This window comes from Berghia stephanieae, chromosome 6 (assembly GCF_034508935.2).
Source record: "Berghia stephanieae isolate SIO BIC M18660-M18661 chromosome 6, UCSD_Bste_1.3, whole genome shotgun sequence".
Classification (NCBI taxonomy): Eukaryota; Metazoa; Mollusca; class Gastropoda; order Nudibranchia; family Aeolidiidae; genus Berghia; species Berghia stephanieae.
In genome coordinates this window covers 4,769,023-4,791,428 of record NC_088365.1, presented here as the reverse complement: position 1 = coordinate 4,791,428, position 22,406 = coordinate 4,769,023, and the positions used below count along the sequence as shown (strand labels likewise).

The window sequence follows — 22,406 nt, the reverse complement described above, 5'->3', positions numbered from 1 at the left end:
AAAGGGATGATGGAAAAACATGTATGTCCCGTCCTACATGTTAAATGTTGCTGTTAAACCGGGGGACCCTTTTTAATGCGCTTTGAGCACATTAAGTGATATTGCGCTATATAAAGCTCAATTTTTAAAAAAATATTTTTTATCTAGTCTGAGACAAAAATAATCAAGGTCTGACCGCAATCTTGCCAAAATGAAAGTATATTAATATTATTACCAATATTATCCAATACGCATAATAAATATCTATATATACATATACATACATACAATCTCACCTGTTTCTTCATGAACCCCCTTTCGCACAAGTGTTTGGCAATTCCAAATAGGTTGCTGGTCGACACATGTCGATTGATTAGTCCCCTGCCTGACGGCATGGGAAGAGTGATCTCGCCACAGAAACGTGACCTAGTAATGTAAATCAATGAAAGAAACAAAATACAATACAAGAATATATATAAACATTTCAACATTGTTGCTAACTCTCTCTCCTTATATACTTTTTTTTCTGCACATCATTTAAAAACAAATATTTGGAAAAAGATACTCGGGTAAAAAATTTTGCTTCTTCAATCAAAGACAAATCACTATATTTAGAAATATCTTACCATTTACATAATAGATAACTAAATAAATTAATAAATAGTTAGATTGTATAATTAAAACCTTTAGGAATTTATTTTAGAGTCATTAATGTACTATCTTAGAATGTTGTTTTGCTCTTCGTCTTAAGTCTGGTGAATGAAATGAATGGATGACTCGAATGAGGAATTGTCTTGTCATCAAATACCATTGTAATACTAAATTATCATTTCCATTTTTTTTTTAAAAAGAAAAGAAAAAAATAGTCCTTCAGAAGATGTTCGGCCCATGGAGTCGCAGTTTATCCCGGTTTCTATAGCGTGAAACAGACAATAGCAATTGCTTGCCATCCTTTGCTTTATTATCGTCATAAAGGACCAATGAGATCAGAGATGCAAACTTCCAGAAAACTGATTTCAATGTCACATCAGGTGCATTTCAGTGCGTGGCACTTCAGTATCCCTACAATTTACACTTCCTGCCCACCCAAGAGTTGTCTTTCACCTTTTTAGTTGTCACGACTGAGAGTAAACAGGACAACTACCATGATTTTTTTAAAAAGATTTCTCTTGAAGAAAGCGATTTGTTTAAGAATGTACCAATAACAAACAAAACTTTTAGTTCTCTTTGGGCCAATGTGACAATCACACTTATTTTCATTGAAAAAAAAAAAATCTGTAAAATATTTACTTGGCAATGGGCAGAGTTCCTTTGGAAGTTGGCAAAAACAGATATTTTCTTTCAATTATGGGGGTCCTGATAACTCAGCTGATAGAGTACTCACTTCATATGCAAAGGGACTGAGATAAATCCCGGGTGAAGTCGAGGCTTTTTTTCTACCCCCCTCCCTCCCTAGCAGTAGTAGTATCGAATGGCTACACCTCCATTTTGAATTTTTAATCCATTCTTCAAATTCTTTTCCTGCCTTATAGGCTGTCTCGTAGCCTCCTGATAGGCTTGTCACTGGGCAGTGGATGACGATGTGGTCCATTGTCTCAGGGCCTCCTTGGCAATGACGGCAGTGATTAGGTAGCTCGGTCTGTTAGATTTGGTAGAAAGTTCTTTGCGAAAGACTAAGAGTCCTATCCGAAGGGTAGCAAGCAATTGCTATTGTCCATTTCACTCAATAGAAACTGAGATCAACTCTGGCTCCATGGGCCTAATGGCCCTGAAGGATTACTTTACTCTTTGAATTATACCACAGATGTTTATGGCATGGCATTTATATTTGTATTACAGTGCTTCATTTTATGTGAAAGTCAGTCTGAACACACTGTGGATTTCATCATCATCATTGCCTTTTTCATCCCGAGTCAGGGTATAAGCCAGAGACAAAGAGTTTCCATCCCTTTCTATCCTGAGCTAACTTTTTTATCTCTTTCCAGGTCTTATCTTATCACTTCTCTGTATATCAGTTTCTTTAACTCTTCTCCATGCTCCCTGTAGCCTTCCCCTTGATCTTCTGAGGGTTCCAGTCAAATACTTTCTTTGTTATAGTGGAGTCATTCTTTCTAAGGGTGTGTGCCCAATATCCACCTCCATCGTCTTCTTCCTATTTCCTCTCCCACTGGTTTCTGCCGTGTTCTTTTCCATACTTCTTCGTTCTTAATTACTGTGGATTTAGTTGTTTTATAAATTATCATATTAATGTACTGTATATCGAGAACATTTAAACGATCACTCACCTCCCAACCCTTTCTAGAATACAATAGGCTTCAACACTGATTCCAGTGGGAAAGAAGTTTGTGTTGAACAAGGCTTCATATCGCAACACCTGACTAGCCACAATAACGAGTTGCTGGCCCCATCTGGAAAAAATATGATAATGATTATAAAAATAATAATATATACTTTATTCATCAAAAAAAAAATGAAAATTCGTTTACAGACGTGGCATGCATGAAAATTTATAAACACAAAGTTGAGAATCTATGGCGACAATGTATACATATATATATGCAAATGCACAAAAATGTAAAAAATATCCAACCAAGAACCAATAGCAACACTTTATATATCAATTTGATAAATTGAGATAGGCCATACCTTTGGCCTTTAGTCCGAACTTGTGTGTGTATATTTAAAAGATAGTATTTAAATTAAATCAAAGTTGCGCGTTACAAATTCGAACACCATGTGGCAAAAATGAATTAAGGTGACGTGTTGTCTTTGTTTGTATAAATATAAGGCGATGGCTCCTCTAAATTAATATTATTACTAAATTAATAGATTTATAGAGAGCCTGCCCCATATGGAAAAATATGATAATGATTATAAATAAATATAGAGATTTATAGAGAGCCTATCTCCATTAAACATGTTCAATGGCACTTTTACTAGACATATCTGACACGAAAAAGCAAAAAAAAAAAAAAGTAGTTGGATGTATGTAAATTGTCTGCCCTGTGGCTTAGATCAGGTTAAGGACGTGTTTGGGAGAAATATTCAGCAATCAGAAGTAAAGTATAAAAATATTTTTATCAATGTACATGGCAGCCAACTTTTCAAAGAGCTAAAAGTGGGACATCATCCTAATGCACAATGTCATCATGACCCAAAACACAGCATTATGTTTGGACTATTATATAATATAATAATATAATCTAGACTGAGATATCTTTCTGTTCCTCGTTTCAATTTGCTAGTCAAAAAAAAACATAATCTTTGGACATGCAAGGGTTAATTTCAATATGCATACATAAAACAATCCAATTTTTAAAAAATTATCTCCAGATTGCCAAATCGGAACATTTCTGATTTTATCAGGACATTTTGGCCGCTATGAATGTATGGTACTTACTTGTCATAAGCCTCGTTCACAGTCAAGAGAACACTGCCATTTTCTCCTCTGATTTCATCAACCACTGGTACACGAGTCGCATAGTTGTCACAACAGCCAAAATTTCCATCCTGCTCCACTTTTTTAATAGAGTAGATGTCGACTGGATAATCCTATGGATCATACAACAATTTTTTTTTTTAAACAAGCACACACCATTATAAGAACCATAAGTTGTTTTTTGTTGGTTTTTTTTTAAAACAACAACAAAATTTAGGGAATGAGATTAGCGGAAGAGTAGCGTCCCTTGATTGGATGCCACCGGCGGAGAAGTTATTTGTAAACAAACCAACTACAAGCCAAGCGCTCCAAATACAAAATTTATTATTCATATTTCTGTACAAAAATGCATATTATAATCAACGTAGATCTTTCCTTTAGTTTTCATCATTATGAAATGTTAACAAAATATGATGTAGACTACAAATTAAAAATAACAGATGTTGATAAATAATACAATATGATGAGAAAACCCTTCCTAAACTTACTGAACTTCCCGCTAATTATTGGTACTTAATAATGGCAATAGCGTCTGTCAGTTGTCAAGACGCGACTTCCAACAAAGGGCGCTACTCTTAAATCTGTTTTGAAATCTCATTCCCTATACAGACCTGCCAACCCGTCATATTCCAAAAGTGGAAGCAGAAGGTCAGAAAATAGTAATTCCTTAACAATGAATAATTCTGTATCGAAATGAGCACCAACTTGGCACCAAACACTTTAACGATTGTATCCCGGCACACAGGCAAAACTACGTATCACATGTGTTAGATAAAGGAAGGGGGAAAGGAGTGCTATTAATATTCCTACTTAGCTCCCTTTTGGCAATCATTATTTAAAAATTCACCTTTTTAACCCCCCCCCCCCCCCCCCCCACCTACCCCCAGGGTATCCGGCAAGGGTCTGGACAAAACTGAGTAATCCCAATCCAAGACAAAGACAGAAAGAATATTGGAAAAGAGATATAGGGGGAAAGAAGACACAGTAAGTGTCTCCCTGCCGACTATGGGAGTTGTGTTATATACAATCCATCCTTTTGATATATTGTTTCTATGTGACTTATCCTCAGTTTATTGATCACTGCTTGGGACACAGCTGAGAGATAAGATAAGATAAGATATACTTTATTGATCCTGAATGGACATTATCATAATGTTACACATCATTCATCGTTATATTAGCACAGATTTATACACTGTCATGAACTACTTGATGAAAATACGAAGCAAATTAAAAGCAAAATAAACATCAAATATAATAAAATATTCATAAAATATACAGCAGTTACAAGCAATGCTATAAAAATCGGACATGAAAGTAGAGTAGAATAGAGTAGAATAGAGATAAACTGAGTGACAAACACAATCCACTATTATATATTTATTCACACTTCTAATTGAAGAGTAAAAAATAAAGCACCCGAGATTGATCTTGGTCCCTTTGCTTGCGAAGCGAGAGCTCTACCAACTGAGTTATCAGGACCCCCGAGAAATAAAGTATTGTCAAATTTAAAAGAATCACATACTTCGAGCAGACATCGACATTGATAAACTTGTGCCATGAAGTCTACGATGACCAAATTGGGCCGTGATTTGGGGATCTTGAAAAACTCCAGGTCCTGGCAAGACGCTAAGTGTTTCCACACATATTCTTTGACGTAATCGTCTAAAGATCCTGGGTTATTATCTGGTCGCTTGGCAATCCTCAGCCATAGGGTATCTAACGTAATTCCTGAAAAATATTTTTTAAGATATGCAATGAAAATCTGAAAAAAAAAGAACACCATTATTATAAGCATAGATATGTATGGTTATAAATAAAAAGTAAAATAAACAAAACAACATTTTCAAACATAAAAAGTTTCCTTTATTCGTCTCCAAAGAAATACTTGTCTTTACGATCTATTCCAAGGAAAGACTGGAATAACCCAAACCCAGGCATCAGCCGTAAAATGAGTTAGAGTGAGATGACTTTCTTCAGGCCTAGCAACGCAGTAGATAAATGAACTCAGTACCTACTGAGTACAAAGCAAAGACTTGTACCACTGTGCCACTGCCACTGCCTCGTTAGACATTAATTTCCATAAATTTCAAAATCTAGTCACAGTGTTTGGTAAATTTATCTTCATCATGTGAAAATATAGAATAGCCACGTATTCAAAAGATGACAAGCAAATGTTAATGTAAAACTAAAGCTAGAGGTGCCTAAATGAGCCAACAAGAGATGAGTGAGTAGGAAAGTGCAAGAAGACAATAGAGAATTTTAAAATTTTCACAGCGGTGATGGGGTTTGAACCCACGACCTTACTGGTACGACAACTCCGCCTGGCCGGTGAGAGCGTGACTCTACCGTATGAGCTATCCACGAACCCAAAAAAATTCATATCAAACTCAAGGTCATTCATTACTAGAGCCCTCTCTCACCGACTACTGGAGATTGCTGGTCCAACACATTAAAATGGAGAGAAAAATAAAGTGAGTAGATGTGACTCATATATGAGTCACATCTACTCACTTTATCTTTCTCTCCAAATGTTAATGTCACTTCAACGCTCCAGAAAAGTGAGTGGAGCAGGTACTTATGTTGATAACAACAAGAAATGAGGTGAGTAGGTAAGTGCCAGAAGACAATAGAGAATAAAAATGTGGCCATGGTGATGTGGGCCCGAAACTAGGGTAACTTTGACTCTGCAGGTCTTATCTTGTAGCTGTGAGAATTATATACTTTTGAGTTCTTAAATGTCCATTTACAAAAAAATGGTGGAAGATAAAACTTAAAATTTTCTGTGAGTAGTATGGTGATATAATAGTGATGAATAAACGACTTTAATTTAACATTTTTTAAAAATAGGTTGCCTTCCTTTTCCCTTGTTTTCCTCTGTACTTTATTTTACGAAATTATTGGTCATTTGAATCAAAATGAACACTTGATCGATCAATATATATATATATAATTGATACTCTTACTCTTGGCCGTATCACTTTCAAATAAACCTTACCATCAAGTCCTTCTAGGGCAACCTCCTCGAGAACAGATTTCAAGTCCATTTCATACTGAAAAAGAGAAGAAAAAAGACGGGATTCATTTTATGAATCAAAATTCAGAAAAGTAATATGAATCTGACAATGTACAGTCAGTACGTTTGATATTAACGGGCCCATATATGAGCTTGAGACTTATGAGCAAAAGGCAATTGGGTAGCTGGTTCTGTCAGATCAGACAGAGAGTACTTTGTGGTATTCTAACTTCCCAAACACTGCTTAACTTAGCAAGCAATTGCAACTATCCGTTTTACTGCAGAAACCGGGATAAACTCCCATCTCCGTGGACCTTGCGGTATGTGGCTGACCCTGAAACAGGACAGTGAAATGTCACAAATAAAAATTTGTTGCTGGGTTGACCTCAAACTCAAGATTATTTGGTCAAAGACATGACACAAATCGCATAACTAAAACTAGAAAAGGTGGCCTCCTCCACTCCTACTCCTAAAAAAAACTAAAAAGCAGCCCAAAGATTTCAAGACTTCTGTATCAATCACAATCAGATAATTTTATTGTGCGGCGATATTCTTTTCATAAATAAACCCATTTAAAATTGAAGAAAAAACCTTCAGGGTTAAGTCAGTTGTCTTCGTACCACTACCACACTGTGGTCCACACAGCAGACGACACTACACAACTTTTTACGTGATGACGAGTCAACAGATGACTCTGGTCATCTTTAATTAATGAAATGTCCTTTTACTCACTCCAATAATATTCGAAATTCATATTTGCTACTTTTTAAAATGGAAATACAAACCTCATTTATTCTAGTCAACAATGATTTAGAAATGGATCGTCAACTGAAAGTTTGTTTTGATGCAACACGAAGTCATAACGCCTTACGCTTTTGTATACAAGAGAGGGAGAGCGCAAGATGAAATCGAAAGTAAACAAATGTCTGATTTATTCGTTATTTTCATATTTAAAAGTATTCGTCTTTTAATGTATTGTCATAAACTCTTATGTGTAATGCGAGGATTTATCTGCCCTGCAGCACCAAAAACACATTTCTTTTTCATTTTGAGAAAAATGTTGCTTCATTATCGATAAATCATGATAATTCCCCAACGTTGAGCGCTTGTAAGCGCCTAAAGCGCTCTATAAATGTTCTCATTACTTACATTATTATCAAATAAAAGTCTTTAAAAAAAACAGACCTCAATGAGAGAACTGAATAATATAGCCGATGCGACAAAAGATAAGGATGTCCATTTTGTGTGATGATAAACCTATGCGATGCCATAATTACAAGTAATAGATAGATTAATCCAAACAAAACTTTTGTTTCTCAATACATTTGATATTTTTTTTTTTGTTGGAAATGAAATTGTTGTACGCCCTCTGTATTTGGCTCCTTGTTTGAAGTAATCATCCATCGAGGTTTGTGCTGGAATAATTTCATCTCGTCGGAGCACATGTCTGAACAGTTTCCATCTTTGCTGCTTTATACGCGTACTGACTGGTTGTTCTCTGCATCCGTCATTTAAATCCTCGTTGCTCATTTTGCCTGGCCAATGTACCCCAATAACTTGTCTCAATTGTTTGCGATGACGGGAGTCCAGGGTGTCCAAATTCTTTTCTTCTAAGACCTCACGTACCACAGCTGATGATGACGATGATGATGATGATGATGATGATGATGATGATGATGATGATGATGATGATGATAATGTTGTTGTTTTTGTTTTGTTTTTGTGTGTGTGTGTTTTTCTTGTTGTTTTTCTTTTCTTTTTTTTTTTCTAGTCTTTTCGATAAGTTTTTTGTTTTGTTTTTGTTTTTTGTTGTTTGTTTTTTTTTTTTCGTTTTCCTGGTTCATCATTTTTTTTTTCTAACGAACCAAAATATTTATGTTATATAATATTGTTTTGTTTTTTTAATTTTAAATCAAGCTCGTATTACCATTTCCATTCTCCATCCTAACAACAACAACAACAACAACAAAAAGGTAAAAAGTGCAGCCGAGATTACTTTATTCACGTAGACTATGTAATCCGTCAATGCTCATTCAGAGGCTATGTGGTCTACTGGTATGACACGCTTTCGGATCGGAAGGTCCTGGGTTCGAGCCTCGCTCAGCGCATAGTTGAGTCCTTGGAAAAGGCTCTTTATCCACATTCTCTCACCGTTCTCGGGTGTAAAATGAGTACCTGGCCATTAACAGCTTTGTATCTGTCCGAAAAAAATGATAATATCGCCTAACAGGTGTCATGTCTGGTCCTAAATGTTAAATGTTGCTGTTGGACAGGAGGGACCCCTTGTAAAGCGTTTTGAGCACGTTTAGTGGATATTGCGCTATATAAAAGCTCTATTAAATTAAATTCAGAAATGTGAGTGGAGCAGGCACCATCAATGCTGCCAGCAGTGGAGAAGAAAATAAAATGACACAGGACAAATCTAACGGTGGAGACTTAAAGAGAAAAAAAAGAAAAAGAAAAGATTATAGATATTATAAGAGAATGAGAGATAAAGGAAGATATATATATATATATATATATATATATATATATATATATATATATAGAGAGAGAGAGAGAGAGAGAGAGAGAGAGAGAGAGAGAGAGAGAGAGGGGGGCGCGAGTGAGTGAACGACTGACAGGGAGAGTGGATATTTGAGGGTGTGGGGTGGCGGTAGAGAATAAAACGGGGATTGTGTTTGGGGGGGGGGGGGTGGAGGGATAGAGAGAGAGAGAGAGAGAGAGAGAGAGAGAGAGAGAGAGAGAAGGAGAGGGCCGAGTGAGTGAGAGACTGACAGAGAGAGTGGAGATTTGAGGGGGAGGGGGGGGGAGGTGACGGTAGAGAATAAAAAGGAGATTGTGTGTTGGATGGGAGGGGATGAGAGAGAGAGAGAGAGAGAGAGAGAGAGAGAGAGAGAGAGAGAGAGAGAGAGAGAGAGAGAGAGAGAGAGAGAGAGTATCGACATTTCTATTAAGGGCTCATCATTTAAAGGCAAATAAGAGTGGCGAGCCCTCATTAATCCACGGCAAGCTATGTCACTTAAGTGGAATTAATCAATAATAGGAAACAACATCGAGATAACAAATATAACATCCCATGCAGGTGGGTTGACGACGACGACGAGTGCGTGAGTACCTAAAGCGAATTTTGTTTACTCGCCGGCTTTAGATAAGCCACTCCCCCCTGATTAGTTTGGGGTTTTTTTCGTTTCTTTTTTCTTTCTTTTTTTTTTTTAAATTTTATTTTATTTTGTTGTTGTTTATGATTTGTTTTTATATAACGTTTAAATCAGTATGGTAGCCGAACGCTCCAAAAACAGTATTACGGTGGAGAGGTGATGATGAACTTGGTGTTTAGAAATAGAAATGCATTTTAAGGACAGCTTATATAAATTGGTGTCTTAATAAATGTATAATAATGTAATCTTACTTTAGAAGTGTGAACACTTTTACAGATTCTTTTCTTTTTTTTGGCTGAAGAAGGGTTTTGATTCCGAAACGTTATGTTTGTATTTTTTAAAATCCTTTTTTGGAGCTGTTGTATGTATGTATTTTAGTAGGTACACATTGCTATTTTTTTCAATGAGGAGTGTATATTATATAACCTTCTAAACATTGTTTTTTTAATCAACAAAAAAAACAAAAAAAAAAAAAAAAAACAACAGTATCAAAGATTTCATTCTTATTATCACTTTAACGTTATAAATAATATCAATGTGAAATTGAATGTAAGCTTCAATAATTTTTAGAGGTGGAATAATATTATTATAATAGAGCCTGATACACTGATACATCCATCTACTCAAATCGACGTAAACTTATATGCAGGTCTGATAACCAAATTCTTTACCCATGGGCTCATTGTTGTAATGGAAATCTAAAAAAAAAAAATGGCGCAAAATTAATATTATCCATTACAACAATGTTAAACTAGGCCATAAGTGAGTTCGGATGTCAGACCTGTATATAATATGTACACGTCGACACAAATGCATCAACTGATAATGTTGATATAATATCTAGCATTATTCACTAATTAGTGGTGTAGCTAAGACTGCAAAAATATCACTGGTGTGTAGGACGGACATCTATAATACTACACATTATACAATAATATATTATTGTTGTTGTTGTTGTAGGCCTAGTCTGTTTCTCATCGCAGAGGACATCCGTACCTACACACGGCGCTTTTACACCCAAGTTTTTCATTGCTGAGGACATCCGTACCTACACACGGCGCTTTTACACCCAAGTTTCTCATTGCAGAGGACATCCGTACCTACACACGGCGCTTTTACACCCAAGTTTCTCATTGCTGAGGACATCCGTACCTACACACGGCGCTTTTACACCCAAGTTTCTCATTGCAGAGGACATATTTACCTACACACGGCGCTTTTACACCCAAGTTTCTCATTGCAGAGGACATATTTACCTACACACGGCGCTTTTACACCCAAGTTTCTCATTGCTGAGGACATCCGTACCTACACACGGCGCTTTTACACCCAAGTTTCACATTGCAGAGGACATCCGTACCTACACACGGCGCTCTTACACCCAAGTTTCTCATTGCAGAGGACATCCGTACCTGCACACGGCGCTTTTACACCCAAGTTTCTCATTGCAGAGGACATCCGTACCTACACACGGCGCTTTTACACCCAAGTTTCTCATTGCAGAGGACATCCGTAATACACACGGCGCTTTTACACCCAAGTTTCTCATTGCAGAGGACATCCGTAATACACACGGCGCTGTTACACCCAAGTTTCACATTGCTGAGGACATCCGTACCTACACACGGCGCTTTTACACCCAAGTTTCTCATTGCAGAGGACATCCGTACCTACACACGGCGCTTTTACACCCAAGTTTCTCATTGCAGAGGACATCCGTACCTACACACGGCGCTTTTACACCCAAGTTTCACATTGCAGAGGACACACGTACCTACACACGGCGCTTTTACACCCAAGTTTCTCATTGCAGAGGACACACGTACCTACACACGGCGCTTTTACACCCAAGTTTCTCATTGCAGAGGACATCCGTACCTACACACGGCGCTTTTACACCCAAGTTTCTCATTGCAGAGGACATCCGTACCTACACACGGCGCTTTTACACCCAAGTTTCTCATTGCAGAGGACATCCGTACCTACACACGGCGCTTTTACACCCAAGTTTCACATTGCAAGGTAAGAAGAACTTGTTGGTTGTTTATCCGTTTGTTTGTTGTTATTTTAAATTATTTTTTGGGGGGAGGGTGGGAGGAGGGGAGGAGGGGGGGGGGTTGTCTTTGCTTTGTTTTGTTTTGTTATTAGTTTTATTTTTCTATTCAACTTTTTATTTGTCTTTTTTTTTTATTTGTCTTATTTTGTTTTGTTTATATTTTTGTTTTGTTCTTTTTTTTTAAAAAATTTGTGTCGTGTTATTTTTTATCTGTTTTTTTTTTTTTCTTAGTTTGTTTTGTTCTTGTTTTTTTTTTTTTTTTTTTTTTTTTTGTTTTTTTTTGTCTTAGTTTTTTAGTTGTTTTTATCTGTATTTGTTTTTGTTGTTTTTTTTTTTGGGGGGGGGGGGTTCTTTTGTTTTGTTTTTATGTTTCGTTGGGGAGGTATTTTCCAAAAACAGAAAGTATTATATGAAAGTATCATTTTGGATTTTACCATGAAACTCCATTAAAAAATAATATTTGACGCATAATATTATTATAATGTCGCGGCCAGAAGTGTCAAAATCATTCATCTTTAATGCCCGATTTAAAATCTCTTCCCCCACCCCCACCCCCTCACCCCGCGCCACACACACCCACACACACACACAAAACACACACACACACACAACTCAGACTGTTGTAAATAGAAGAAGAAAAAAAAACACACCAAATAGGATCAATATCTAGTTTACGAGTTTATAAACCATTAATCACGTGATCAAAAACTCATTTTAAAACAATTAAATTAATCGCCATTTAAAGTGCTCGATTGGCACTTCTCTCAGACGGGCCAATCTGTAATGATGAGTCTAAGCTTTTAAAAAAATTGAGCTTTATATAGAGCAATATCCACTAAATGTGCTCAAAGCGCTTTACAAGGGGTTCCTGGTCAGCAGCAACATTTAACAAGTAGGACGGGACATGACGCCTGTTAGGCGATATTACAATTTTTTGGACAAAGACAAGGCTGTTAACGGCCAGGTACTCATTTTACACCTGAGTATGGTGAGAGAATGTGAGTAAAGAGCCTTTTCCAAAGACTCAACGAAGCGCCGAGAGCGAGGCGGGGAGGAACACTGTAGAAAAGCGGGCTCTAAAGAGGAAAAGGAATTCAGGCGGTGGGTACTCTCTGTATGCACATGTCCTTGATTTGTTTGTGCGGCTATGTGGTCTAGTGGTATGAAACTCGCTTTCGGATCGGAAGGTCCTGGGTTCGAGCCTCGCGCTCGGCGCATAGTTGAGTCCTTGGAAAAGGCTCTTTACTCACATTCTTTCACCGTACTCAGGTGTAAAATGAGTACCTGGCCGTTAACAGCAGTGTTTTTGTCAGAAAAATTGTAATATCGCCTTACAGGTGGCATGTCTCGTCCTACATGTTAAATGTTGCTGTTGGTCAGGGACCCCCTGTGAAGCGCTTTGAGCACATTTAATGGATATTGCCTTATATAAATCTCAAATTTTTATGCGCCCAGAGCCTACAGCCAGAGGGATAGGTTGCGCAAAATAAATGTGCATTATTATTATTATTATTATTATTATTATTATTATTATTATTATTATTATTATTACTATTGTTTGGAAGAAACACTGCTAGGGCGATGGGGTCCCGATAACTTAGTTTGTAGCGCATTCGCTTTACGAGCAAAAGGACCGTGATCGATCCCGAGGTTTTATCGATATTTTTTTCCTGATACTGGTTTGCTTGAGGCATATCATGGGGCAATTGTAGAATTCAGGTTGACCGTCACTACTAGACCGCCCCGGATGTCGAGCCGATACGCGGGTGCCATGAACGAACCAACAAGATAATAATATTATGTGACTAAATTCAGAAAAGTGAGTGGAGCAGGCACTTATGTTGGTAACAACAAGAGATGAAGTGAGTAGAAAAATGCCAGAAGACAATAGAAAATTTAAAAAAATTTGCGGCGGTGATGGGGTTTGAACCTGCGACCTTATTGGGACGACAACTCTGCCTGGCCGGTGAGAGCGTGACTCTACCGTATGAGCTATCCACGAACCCCAAAAAAAATTCGTATCAAACTCAGGTTATTCATTACTACCAGAGCTATCTCTCACCGACTACTGGAGGTAGCGGGCACACATACACACACAACCATCGCAAAGTTACATGGCCAGCATGTAAGCTTAATAGCCAATATTCTCAACACAAACATATAACATAGAAACAATTGAGGCATTGAGTATGCTCCGGTATATGGGGTGAAGTTTTATTTCAGAAAAGTGAGTGGAGCAGGCATTTATGTTGGTAACAACAAGAGATGAAGTGAGTGGAAAAGTGCCAGAAGACAATAGAGAATAAATTTTTAAAAAAATATTATTCTCTATTGTCTTCTGTCACTTTTCTACTCACTTCATCGTATGTGACTAAATGGCGATCCAACCAGGTACCCGAATGGCTTCGGGTCATCCCGGGCTTCACACTACTGTATTATGTAGTTAGTTGCAAAGGCTTCTCCACCAGCAAGAGGAAACACTGGGTGGAAAGAACCGACTTCGGTCGAGAACCTGCCTCATGGCATCCTCTCTTCATCAGTGGGGAATACGATTCAATAGTCTGATGTCACGCCACCCGGCAACGGCGGCCATCTTGGTTCTAAACAAAGAAAAGCATTACTTTTTATTTTTCATGCTGGCTATAACTTTTCATAATATGCCTTGTGATCAGAATGTGTAAAAGTCAAAACATGATCAAATTTATGGATTTTTCTCCTCTGGATACACTTTATGCTCGCCGGAGAAATATTTCATACGGGCGTCCGCCATTGTTCCGATAGTTTAGAGCCAGTGTTACTAAGTTACCATGCGTCATTAGGAAGGAAGTGACGTTACGACTGTTGAAGAATATTGCCACCTGTCCAACATGTACCAATTGTGGTCAAGAGCCCGAAACCGTAGATCATCTTTTTGAACGTTTCGTTGTGACGGAGTTTCCGGGCGGGTCGTGACCGTACACGAATGCGCGAGGTAGAAGTAGATGCGGCCTGGATAGATCACCATAACAAAGCAATAAGACGCCATTTGAATCTATACCATCTTCATTCGTTTAAGTAAAATACCCACCAGCTCCACCAGCCAGATCAATTGTATCAACACGGAAAACGACTTATATAATCTTTTAACGTTTATAATCTGTTAGAGGGACTTCAGTAAAAGCTAATCAGTCAACTATTAATAAGGCAAATTAATTCACATAAAATTTCATAAAGTTTAGAACTCAGAAAGTTAACTTTCAGTATCGTGTTCACACGGATGTGAATGTGATACGGTTGGAGCCGGTAATTTGATCATCGCTTAATCGCAACAGCCGCTTTATTTGTGACATACTTTTTATTTAAAATTTCTACTAGTTTATAAACCATAAACCATTTTTAAAAGAGAAATACTAGTGGCATCATTGTAGGATTTCAATCAACGGGAATCACTTAGCCATTTGTGACCCTTCGTCTCGAAACGGTATTATGTCGGGTTGAATTGGACTCCTAAAAGTGACTATAGAATTAAATGGATAGTAAATACCAATTTTTGAGCTTTGTGAGAAATTGTCTTCATTCTCTAACATAACAAATCGAAAAAAAAACCCCAAGTTTCATGTTTTTGTCAATAAATTCAATTTTTTTTTGCACCCGAGTCATCCCGGCATAATACCGTTTAGAGACGGTGGGTGACATTTACAACTTTTTTTCATATTTGTCAGACTTCAAATATTGAACGATGTTGGAAGTAACAAATAATTGATAAGTGGCAAATGTAAATGCAGATGGTTGTTTGCTTTTGGCGAGCAATGACAATGTTGGCAGAAATGTGTTGTAAACGGTGTGGGGGAAAGTTTCACATGCCTTTTATTTACACTGAATATCCTAGAGCCATGCGTGTAATGACAGTTCTGTCTTAATGTACGATCATGAAATCGCCATTCATTTTCCTTACCCATGTTTACATGGTGACACGTAATTTATATAATGTAAATGTTGCTGCTCGAAGCTCGAAGTAATAAATAATAAGTGAAATTGTATGTAAGCTTCAATTTAATTACAAAAACATATCAAATGAACGTTTCGGGTTTCCCCTTTATCAACAAAATAGGATGAATGAATGAATGTCACTACCACATTATCTCATTCATCTGTAGTGTTTCATTTATCCTGTTTTGTTGATAAAGGGGAAACCCAAAACGATCACTGGATCTGTTGTAATTAAATTGAAGTTTACACTCAATTTCACTTTATTATTTCGTAATTTATATACGAAATTTCGAAAAAGACAAAGGAGGAAGCTGAAGAAAGCTGACGTCATCGTTGTCATCTTAACTCCATAACTTCAAAACGCTACAACAGTTACTACACGTGAGTATTGATGATATAATTTACTTTCAATTATGAGGGGGAAGGGGGGGGGGGGCATCCGCGGAATCGGTTAATTGGAACGCCACTTAATTAGAACGGTTTCTGCGTAACGGCGTTATACCAACAATTATGCGTCCTCGACTGTACCGGATAGAGGCTGGAGTCACAAATAAATTCGTTCGTGACACAAACTGTGGCCTTCGTAAAGTTATGGCCTGACACTGACCAAAAAATGACGTCAAAATGCCAGTCTTTTGCCACAAAAGAAAACAAATCGTGAGTTGTATTCAATAGTTTAACCAATGAAATAATTTCTTTCCATGAGCAACAAACATAACGATGGCTACGCACAATCACGGTTTCCTCTCATCTTTCTTAATGATGGAACCAGTCGGGACTATTCGTGTCTGATTATTATTATTATTATTATTATTAGGTCTACCCTTTTTCCAATGAATTAGCTGCTTCAGTTAAATCAACGTTAATTATTCTGATTAAGTAAGGCTGTCAGTCCTGGTCTTGTAATTTCCTCTCATTTTACATGTTATGAAAGTAAGGGGATATCAACACGTTCCAATCAGTGGTATCATAATTTATTGTGACTCGTCATCTCAGTACGGTATAATTCTGGGTTGGTTGGCCCTGATGCTTAGAATTGAATTTTAAACTCAAAAATATATTTTTAGTAAAGATAAATATCTTTGTTGATGAGGGAGGCAGGTTTATTTTGTTTTGCTTTGTTTTTCCTTTTTGTTTTTTGTTGTTTGTTTGTTGTTTTTTTTTTGCTTGTTCATTTTTTTTTAATTTGCAAGGGGGACTTATTTTGGGTCTCTTTTTATTTTGTATTGTTTATGTTGTTATTTTTATGTTATGAAAAAAATTGTGTTTTGCTTTGTTTATTTCTATGTGGGGTTTTTGGGTTATTTTTTTTTTTTTTTGAGGGGGGGGTGGGGGGAGGAGGGGTACTTTGTGTTTTTTTTCCTATTATCCTTGGGATAGGGTGGGGGGGGGGGCTCTTTAAATAAAATAAAAATGAACATAGTATCTCAAAGCGACAAAAATAAAAAATTCCCATTTCTGGTAATTATAACTTTCATCCCCATTTAGCCACCGAAGCATTCCAAAATAATACCGTTTTGGGGCGACGAGTCACTTTTGTCGTATTTCATTTTTCCCATTTTCCATTAACTAATACTAACATATTATACAGATAATGCTAATCTTCACTTTCCTGGATGTAGTTTCTGCTTCCATTAATTTATTCTTTTCTATTCATACCATTACTTTCTTTTTTAAAAAAAAATCCATATTTCACAATACAATAAGACTTAACTTTATAACATTCGCTTGTAGGGAAATAGAAAGAAGGAAATTGACGTCACTCAGCTCTTTGTTACCGTTTTCAGACAGCCATTTTAAGTCAATCAATCCTAGAGACTTTTGCTACTTTTCAAAATTGGGAAAAAATGTATTAAAAATGAGAATGTACATAGATAGTTTTATTCGACTATCATTAACATGCAAAAACTAAAAACATAAGCTTTGATACGACGCCTATAATTTGTCTCAGAAAAATGTAGTAAATAGGCATGGGGTAAAAGTAACCCGGGTAAACTACGGACATAGTCGGCGTTGAGTGAGTTAAGAATTATATTGGTTAGTTCTCACTAAATTCTATCAATCAGACTATAGATAGTATGCAGTTGACGTCACTCAGGTCTTTGTTATTGTTTTTGCCATCCGCGTTTGTGAGTTGTCCTCACTAAACTGTATTAACCAGACGATAAAAGTTCATGGTTACACAGAGTTTGTGTGTTGGTCCGTTATACTTCCGGATGGCAATGTTGTGAACTCCTTGGCCAAGCGCATTCTATCTATAAACGTTTAAGGTTACACGACATAGTTTGGTGTGTTGAGTAGGTGCGTTATATCCGGCTGGCGGATGTTGTGAGTATTATACCCAAACGCATAGTATCAATAGATAGTGTGCGCTTGGCGAAGAAGAAGCTCACAACATTGCCATCCGGAAGTATAACGGACCAACACACACAACTATGTGTAACCATGAACATTTATAGTCTGGTTAACTCACTCAACCCTAACACCGACTATATTCGTAGTATACCCGGGTTACTTTTACCCCATGCCTATTTATTACATTTTTCTGAGACAAATTATAGGCGTAGTATCAAAGCTAATGTTTTTAGTTTTTAGTTGAATAAGAATATCTATACACATGCCCCATTTTTAATACACTTGTTTTCTCCAATTTTGGAAAGAAGCAATAATCTCTAGGATTGAATGAGTTAATACAGTTTAGTGAGAATTACTCATAAACGCGGATGGCAAAACACAATAACAAAGACCTGAGTGACGTCAACTTCGAACTATGAATAGATGGATAGGGATGGGATGGCGGTGGGGAGGAGGGGGGGGGAGGGGGGGGGGGGAGATTGAAGATGGTCGCGGAGGCGGAAGTAGAATCAATATTATATAAGGATGAACGCACCGATTGCCACTGAATTGATTATTCTGTTTCCTCGGGATGTAATAATATTGTCCCTTCAATGAATTGGATTTAATCTATACTTTAAGTAATGGATTTTGAAATATCGAAATGAATGTTGTTGGATATGTTACCATTCATATCAAAACAGTATAGATAGTATGCACTTGGCAAAGAGCTCACAATCTTGCCATCTGGAAGTATAACGGACCAACACAAAAAACTATGTGTATCCATGAACGTTTATAGTCAAGTTAATACAGTTCAGTGAGCATTACTCATAAACGCGGATGGCAAAATACAATAACAAAGGCTTGAGTGACGTCATCTTCGAACTATCTATAGATAGTATGCACTTGGCAAAGAGCTCACAATCTTGCCATCTGGAAGTATAACGGACCAACACAAAAAACTATGTGTATTCATTAACGTTGATAGTCTGGTTAATACAGTTTAGTGAGAATTACTCAGAAATGTGGATGGCAAAAAAACACAAAAAACAAACCAATAACAAAGACCCGAGTGACGTCATTTTCGTTCTATTTATAATCTGGGATGATTCAGATTCTAAGAAGTCAAATTAAAGCCAAGCTGATAAGATTATAATATTTGAAATTTTGGTCTTTTGTTTCTCTGAAATACGGTAAAAATTCTGCTGAATGAAACAAATTAAACACAATCCAAGTCTGATATTTTGGTCTATAAATTGGATTCAATAGTCTGATGTCACGCCTCCTGGCAACGGCGGCCATCTTGGTTCTAAACAAAGAAAATCATTACTTTTTATTCTTCATGCTGGCTAGAACTTTTATATGTCTTGTGATCAGAATATGTAAAAGTCAAAACATGATCAAATTTATGTGTTTTTTTTCCCCTCTGGATACGCTTTTATGCTCGCCGGAGAAATATTTCAACTGGCGTCCGCCATTGTTCCGATAGTTTAGAGCCAGTGTTACTAAGTTACCATGCGTCATTAGGAAGGAAGTGACGTTATGACTGTTGAAGAGTATTGAAGTGTCTTTTGTCTTTCAGAGCCGTAAGAGTATAGATAGAACGAAATTGACGTCACTCAGGTCTTTGTTATTGCTTTTTGCCATTCGCGTTTATAATTCTCACTAAACTGTATTAAAGATCCTATAAACGTTCAATATTACACATAGTGTTGTGTTTTGGTCCGTTATACTTCCGGATGGCAATGCTTTGAGCTTCTTAGCCAAGGGCATACTATCTATAAGTAAGCTTCTTCAGCTTTAAACAACAGCCAATGGCAATTAATTTGCTATCCTTTAGGTAGGAAGTTTGTCATTGCCTGTCGCACAAACCACTGACTGCCAGATCTAAATCTAGATACCCATCTAACAAATCTAACACTGTCTTTTGGAGCCGTAAAAGTTTACTTGTTTCTGCAAAATCAAACAACAGCCAGGATCGATTACTTTCAGATCTGCCTCGCTGAACATTTAGAAATTCGTAGTTTTAAGCAAATATAAATAGAAGTCACGATAGATAGATCGAAGTTGACGTCACTCAGGTGATTGTTTTTTTTTTGCCATCTGCGTTTATGAGTAATTCTAACTAAACTGTATTAACCAGACTATAAACGTTCAAGATTACACAGAGTTTTGTGTGTTGGTCCGTTATACGTCCGGATCGCAATGTTGTGAGCTCTAAGCCGAGCGCATACTATATATATATATATATATTATAGATCAACACCTTACCCTCATTTATGTAGTCTGGCATCAACTTTCATTTCAATTAGTATTAATGACGAAGTGGCTGAATGGTTAATGCATTGTACTGTGACCCTGAAGGTCCCGGGTTTGATCCCCGCTTCAGACACTTTCGTTTTTTTCCTTGGGCAAGATAATTAATTAACCCCCAAATTTTCTCACATTGGACAACATGGGTGATTCCTGTTGACATCAGACATCTTGTTTGATGAATTATCTATATTCCTTCATGGAATGCCTAGGCGACGATATCCGTAAGAATTTAATTAAGCTTATGCAGAATTAAACAGTCAGTAGCGATAACTTACTCTCCTTTGGACAGGACGTTTGGCTATAGCATAACGTACTTGCCTTGCCGCCAGATCTAACAGACCCATCTACCAACTCACTGACCGCTGCTTGGTGGGCAGTGTGGCCTGAAAAAAACATCTCAACTACACCCGAAACTGGGGGTTCCAATAGCTCGGTAGAGCACTCGTTTCACAACGCAAAGGGACTGAGATCGATCCCTGGTGATGTCGATATTTTTACTGACCCCTCCTCCCCCCCCCCTGTACACCAGCAGTGATTGGATAGCTGGGTCTGTTAGATTAGATCTGGCGGAAAGTACTTTGCGATAGACAAATCCCGTTTCTTCATACTATTGGGAAATGTATCTTTTGGTTACAACCCAGCCTCTCCTTTATCACTCTTTCGTTAGTATGTTCACTATCTCAGGCTTCGGGCAGCCCCTACCTTTCTCTACAACCCAGGCGCAGGCAGCAGTGCAGCGCCACAATGTGAGCAATAGGGAGGGGCTAAGTTTCTAAATCAAGGGGATAGTCGATAGCAGGGTAAGAACCTGGGAACTCGGAGATGCATGATGCCATGCGTTTAGGTAAAATACTCACTACCTCCGCCAGCCGGTTATAACCTAATCATATAAATGGCTGTCTAAAACCAAAAAAAAAAAAAAAAACAACAAAGAGCTACGTGACGTCAATTTCGTTCCTTCTATACAATGCTCCATCCACTTGTCTACCCCCCCCCCCGGGCCTCCGCACACCCCTCCTTCCCCCCCCCCCCCCCATCCACTTGTCCATCTTGCCGATAGGATCTGTCACGCTCTTTGCCTGTATGAATCAATCAATAAAAGTTGCTATGATAACTAGTTGTACTAATTAGTAGGTAAAGGCGACCAAACCAGAAAGGCAATACATGAGTGCTTCAATTGAGTGAATGCATTCATTATCTATTGAATTCACTCCCTTGATTGGTGGACAAAGAATAGATGGAACGAAATTGACGTCACCCAGTTCTTTGTTATTGTTTTTTGGACAGCCATTTTAATGATTAATTCTCACGAAATTTTTATTAATTAGACAGACGAAAGACGTTTAAGGTTCCACGTAGTTTTTGTTGTACTTTGTTACTTTTATCCAGAAATCGGACTTGTATTATATCTAAACGCATAGTACCGATTAAGTGGATTTCCCTAATTCGACTTTTTTGATTGGTGGGAAATTATAATAAACAAAAACCTTTCTACAGACGGAACGAAATTGACGTCACTCGGCTCTTTGGTATAGATAGTATGCAGATGACGTCACTCAGGCCTTTGTTATTGTTTTTGCCATCCGCGTTTGTGAATTGTTCTCACTAAACTGTATTAACCAGACTATAAAAGTTCATGGTTACACAGAGTTTGTGTGTTGGTCCGTTATACTTCCGGATGGCAATGTTGTGAACTCCTTGGCCAAGCGCATTCTATCTATTGTTTCTAGCCAGCGAATGTTATGAGTGGTTTCTCACTAAATTGTATTAATCAGACTATAAACGTTTGAGGTTACAGTTTTGTGTGTGGGAACGTTATTACCTGTTGGCGGATTATTGTTGTGAGTAAAATATCTAAGCACAGAATCAACACAGACTGGTATTTCAGTGTTGTGGCTTGTTGTTATTATGAATTGTGTGATTTTGTGAGTTTTGTTCACCCGTAGATAATATCAAGCACCCCCAAAACAGTGTTTAGTGTATGCTGTGCTTTAATTGATGCTATGCGTTTATTTTTTTAAAATCACAACATCCGCCAGCCGGGTATTACCGTTGCCATCGTTTAAATAATATAGATAGTATGCGCTTGGCCAAGAAGCTCATAACATTGCCATCCGGAAGTATAACGGACCA

General features: G+C 37.5%; 2 protein-coding genes across 2 annotated transcripts in view; one reads left to right on the top strand and one right to left on the bottom strand.

Moving 5' to 3' along the window:
* The window catches only part of LOC144974376 (general transcription factor 3C polypeptide 1-like), a gene marked incomplete in the record, with an annotated part of 443,780 nt that extends 436,449 nt beyond the window's left edge, over positions 1-7,331 (bottom strand). The window contains 6 exon segments of the mRNA XM_078917212.1: positions 276-405; positions 2,265-2,387; positions 3,380-3,531; positions 4,944-5,149; positions 6,417-6,471; positions 7,220-7,331. Of these exon segments, the coding sequence (XP_078773338.1) occupies positions 276-405; positions 2,265-2,387; positions 3,380-3,531; positions 4,944-5,149; positions 6,417-6,465 (660 nt within the window).
* An 8,110-nt stretch (positions 7,332-15,441) lies between these two features.
* Positions 15,442-22,406, top strand: part of LOC144974372 (thioredoxin reductase 1, cytoplasmic-like) — an 85,002-nt gene continuing 78,037 nt past the window's right edge. The window contains exon 1 of the mRNA XM_078917198.1: positions 15,442-16,001. The gene's annotated coding sequence lies outside the window, so the exon portion shown is untranslated. The remainder of the gene's footprint in view (positions 16,002-22,406) is intronic.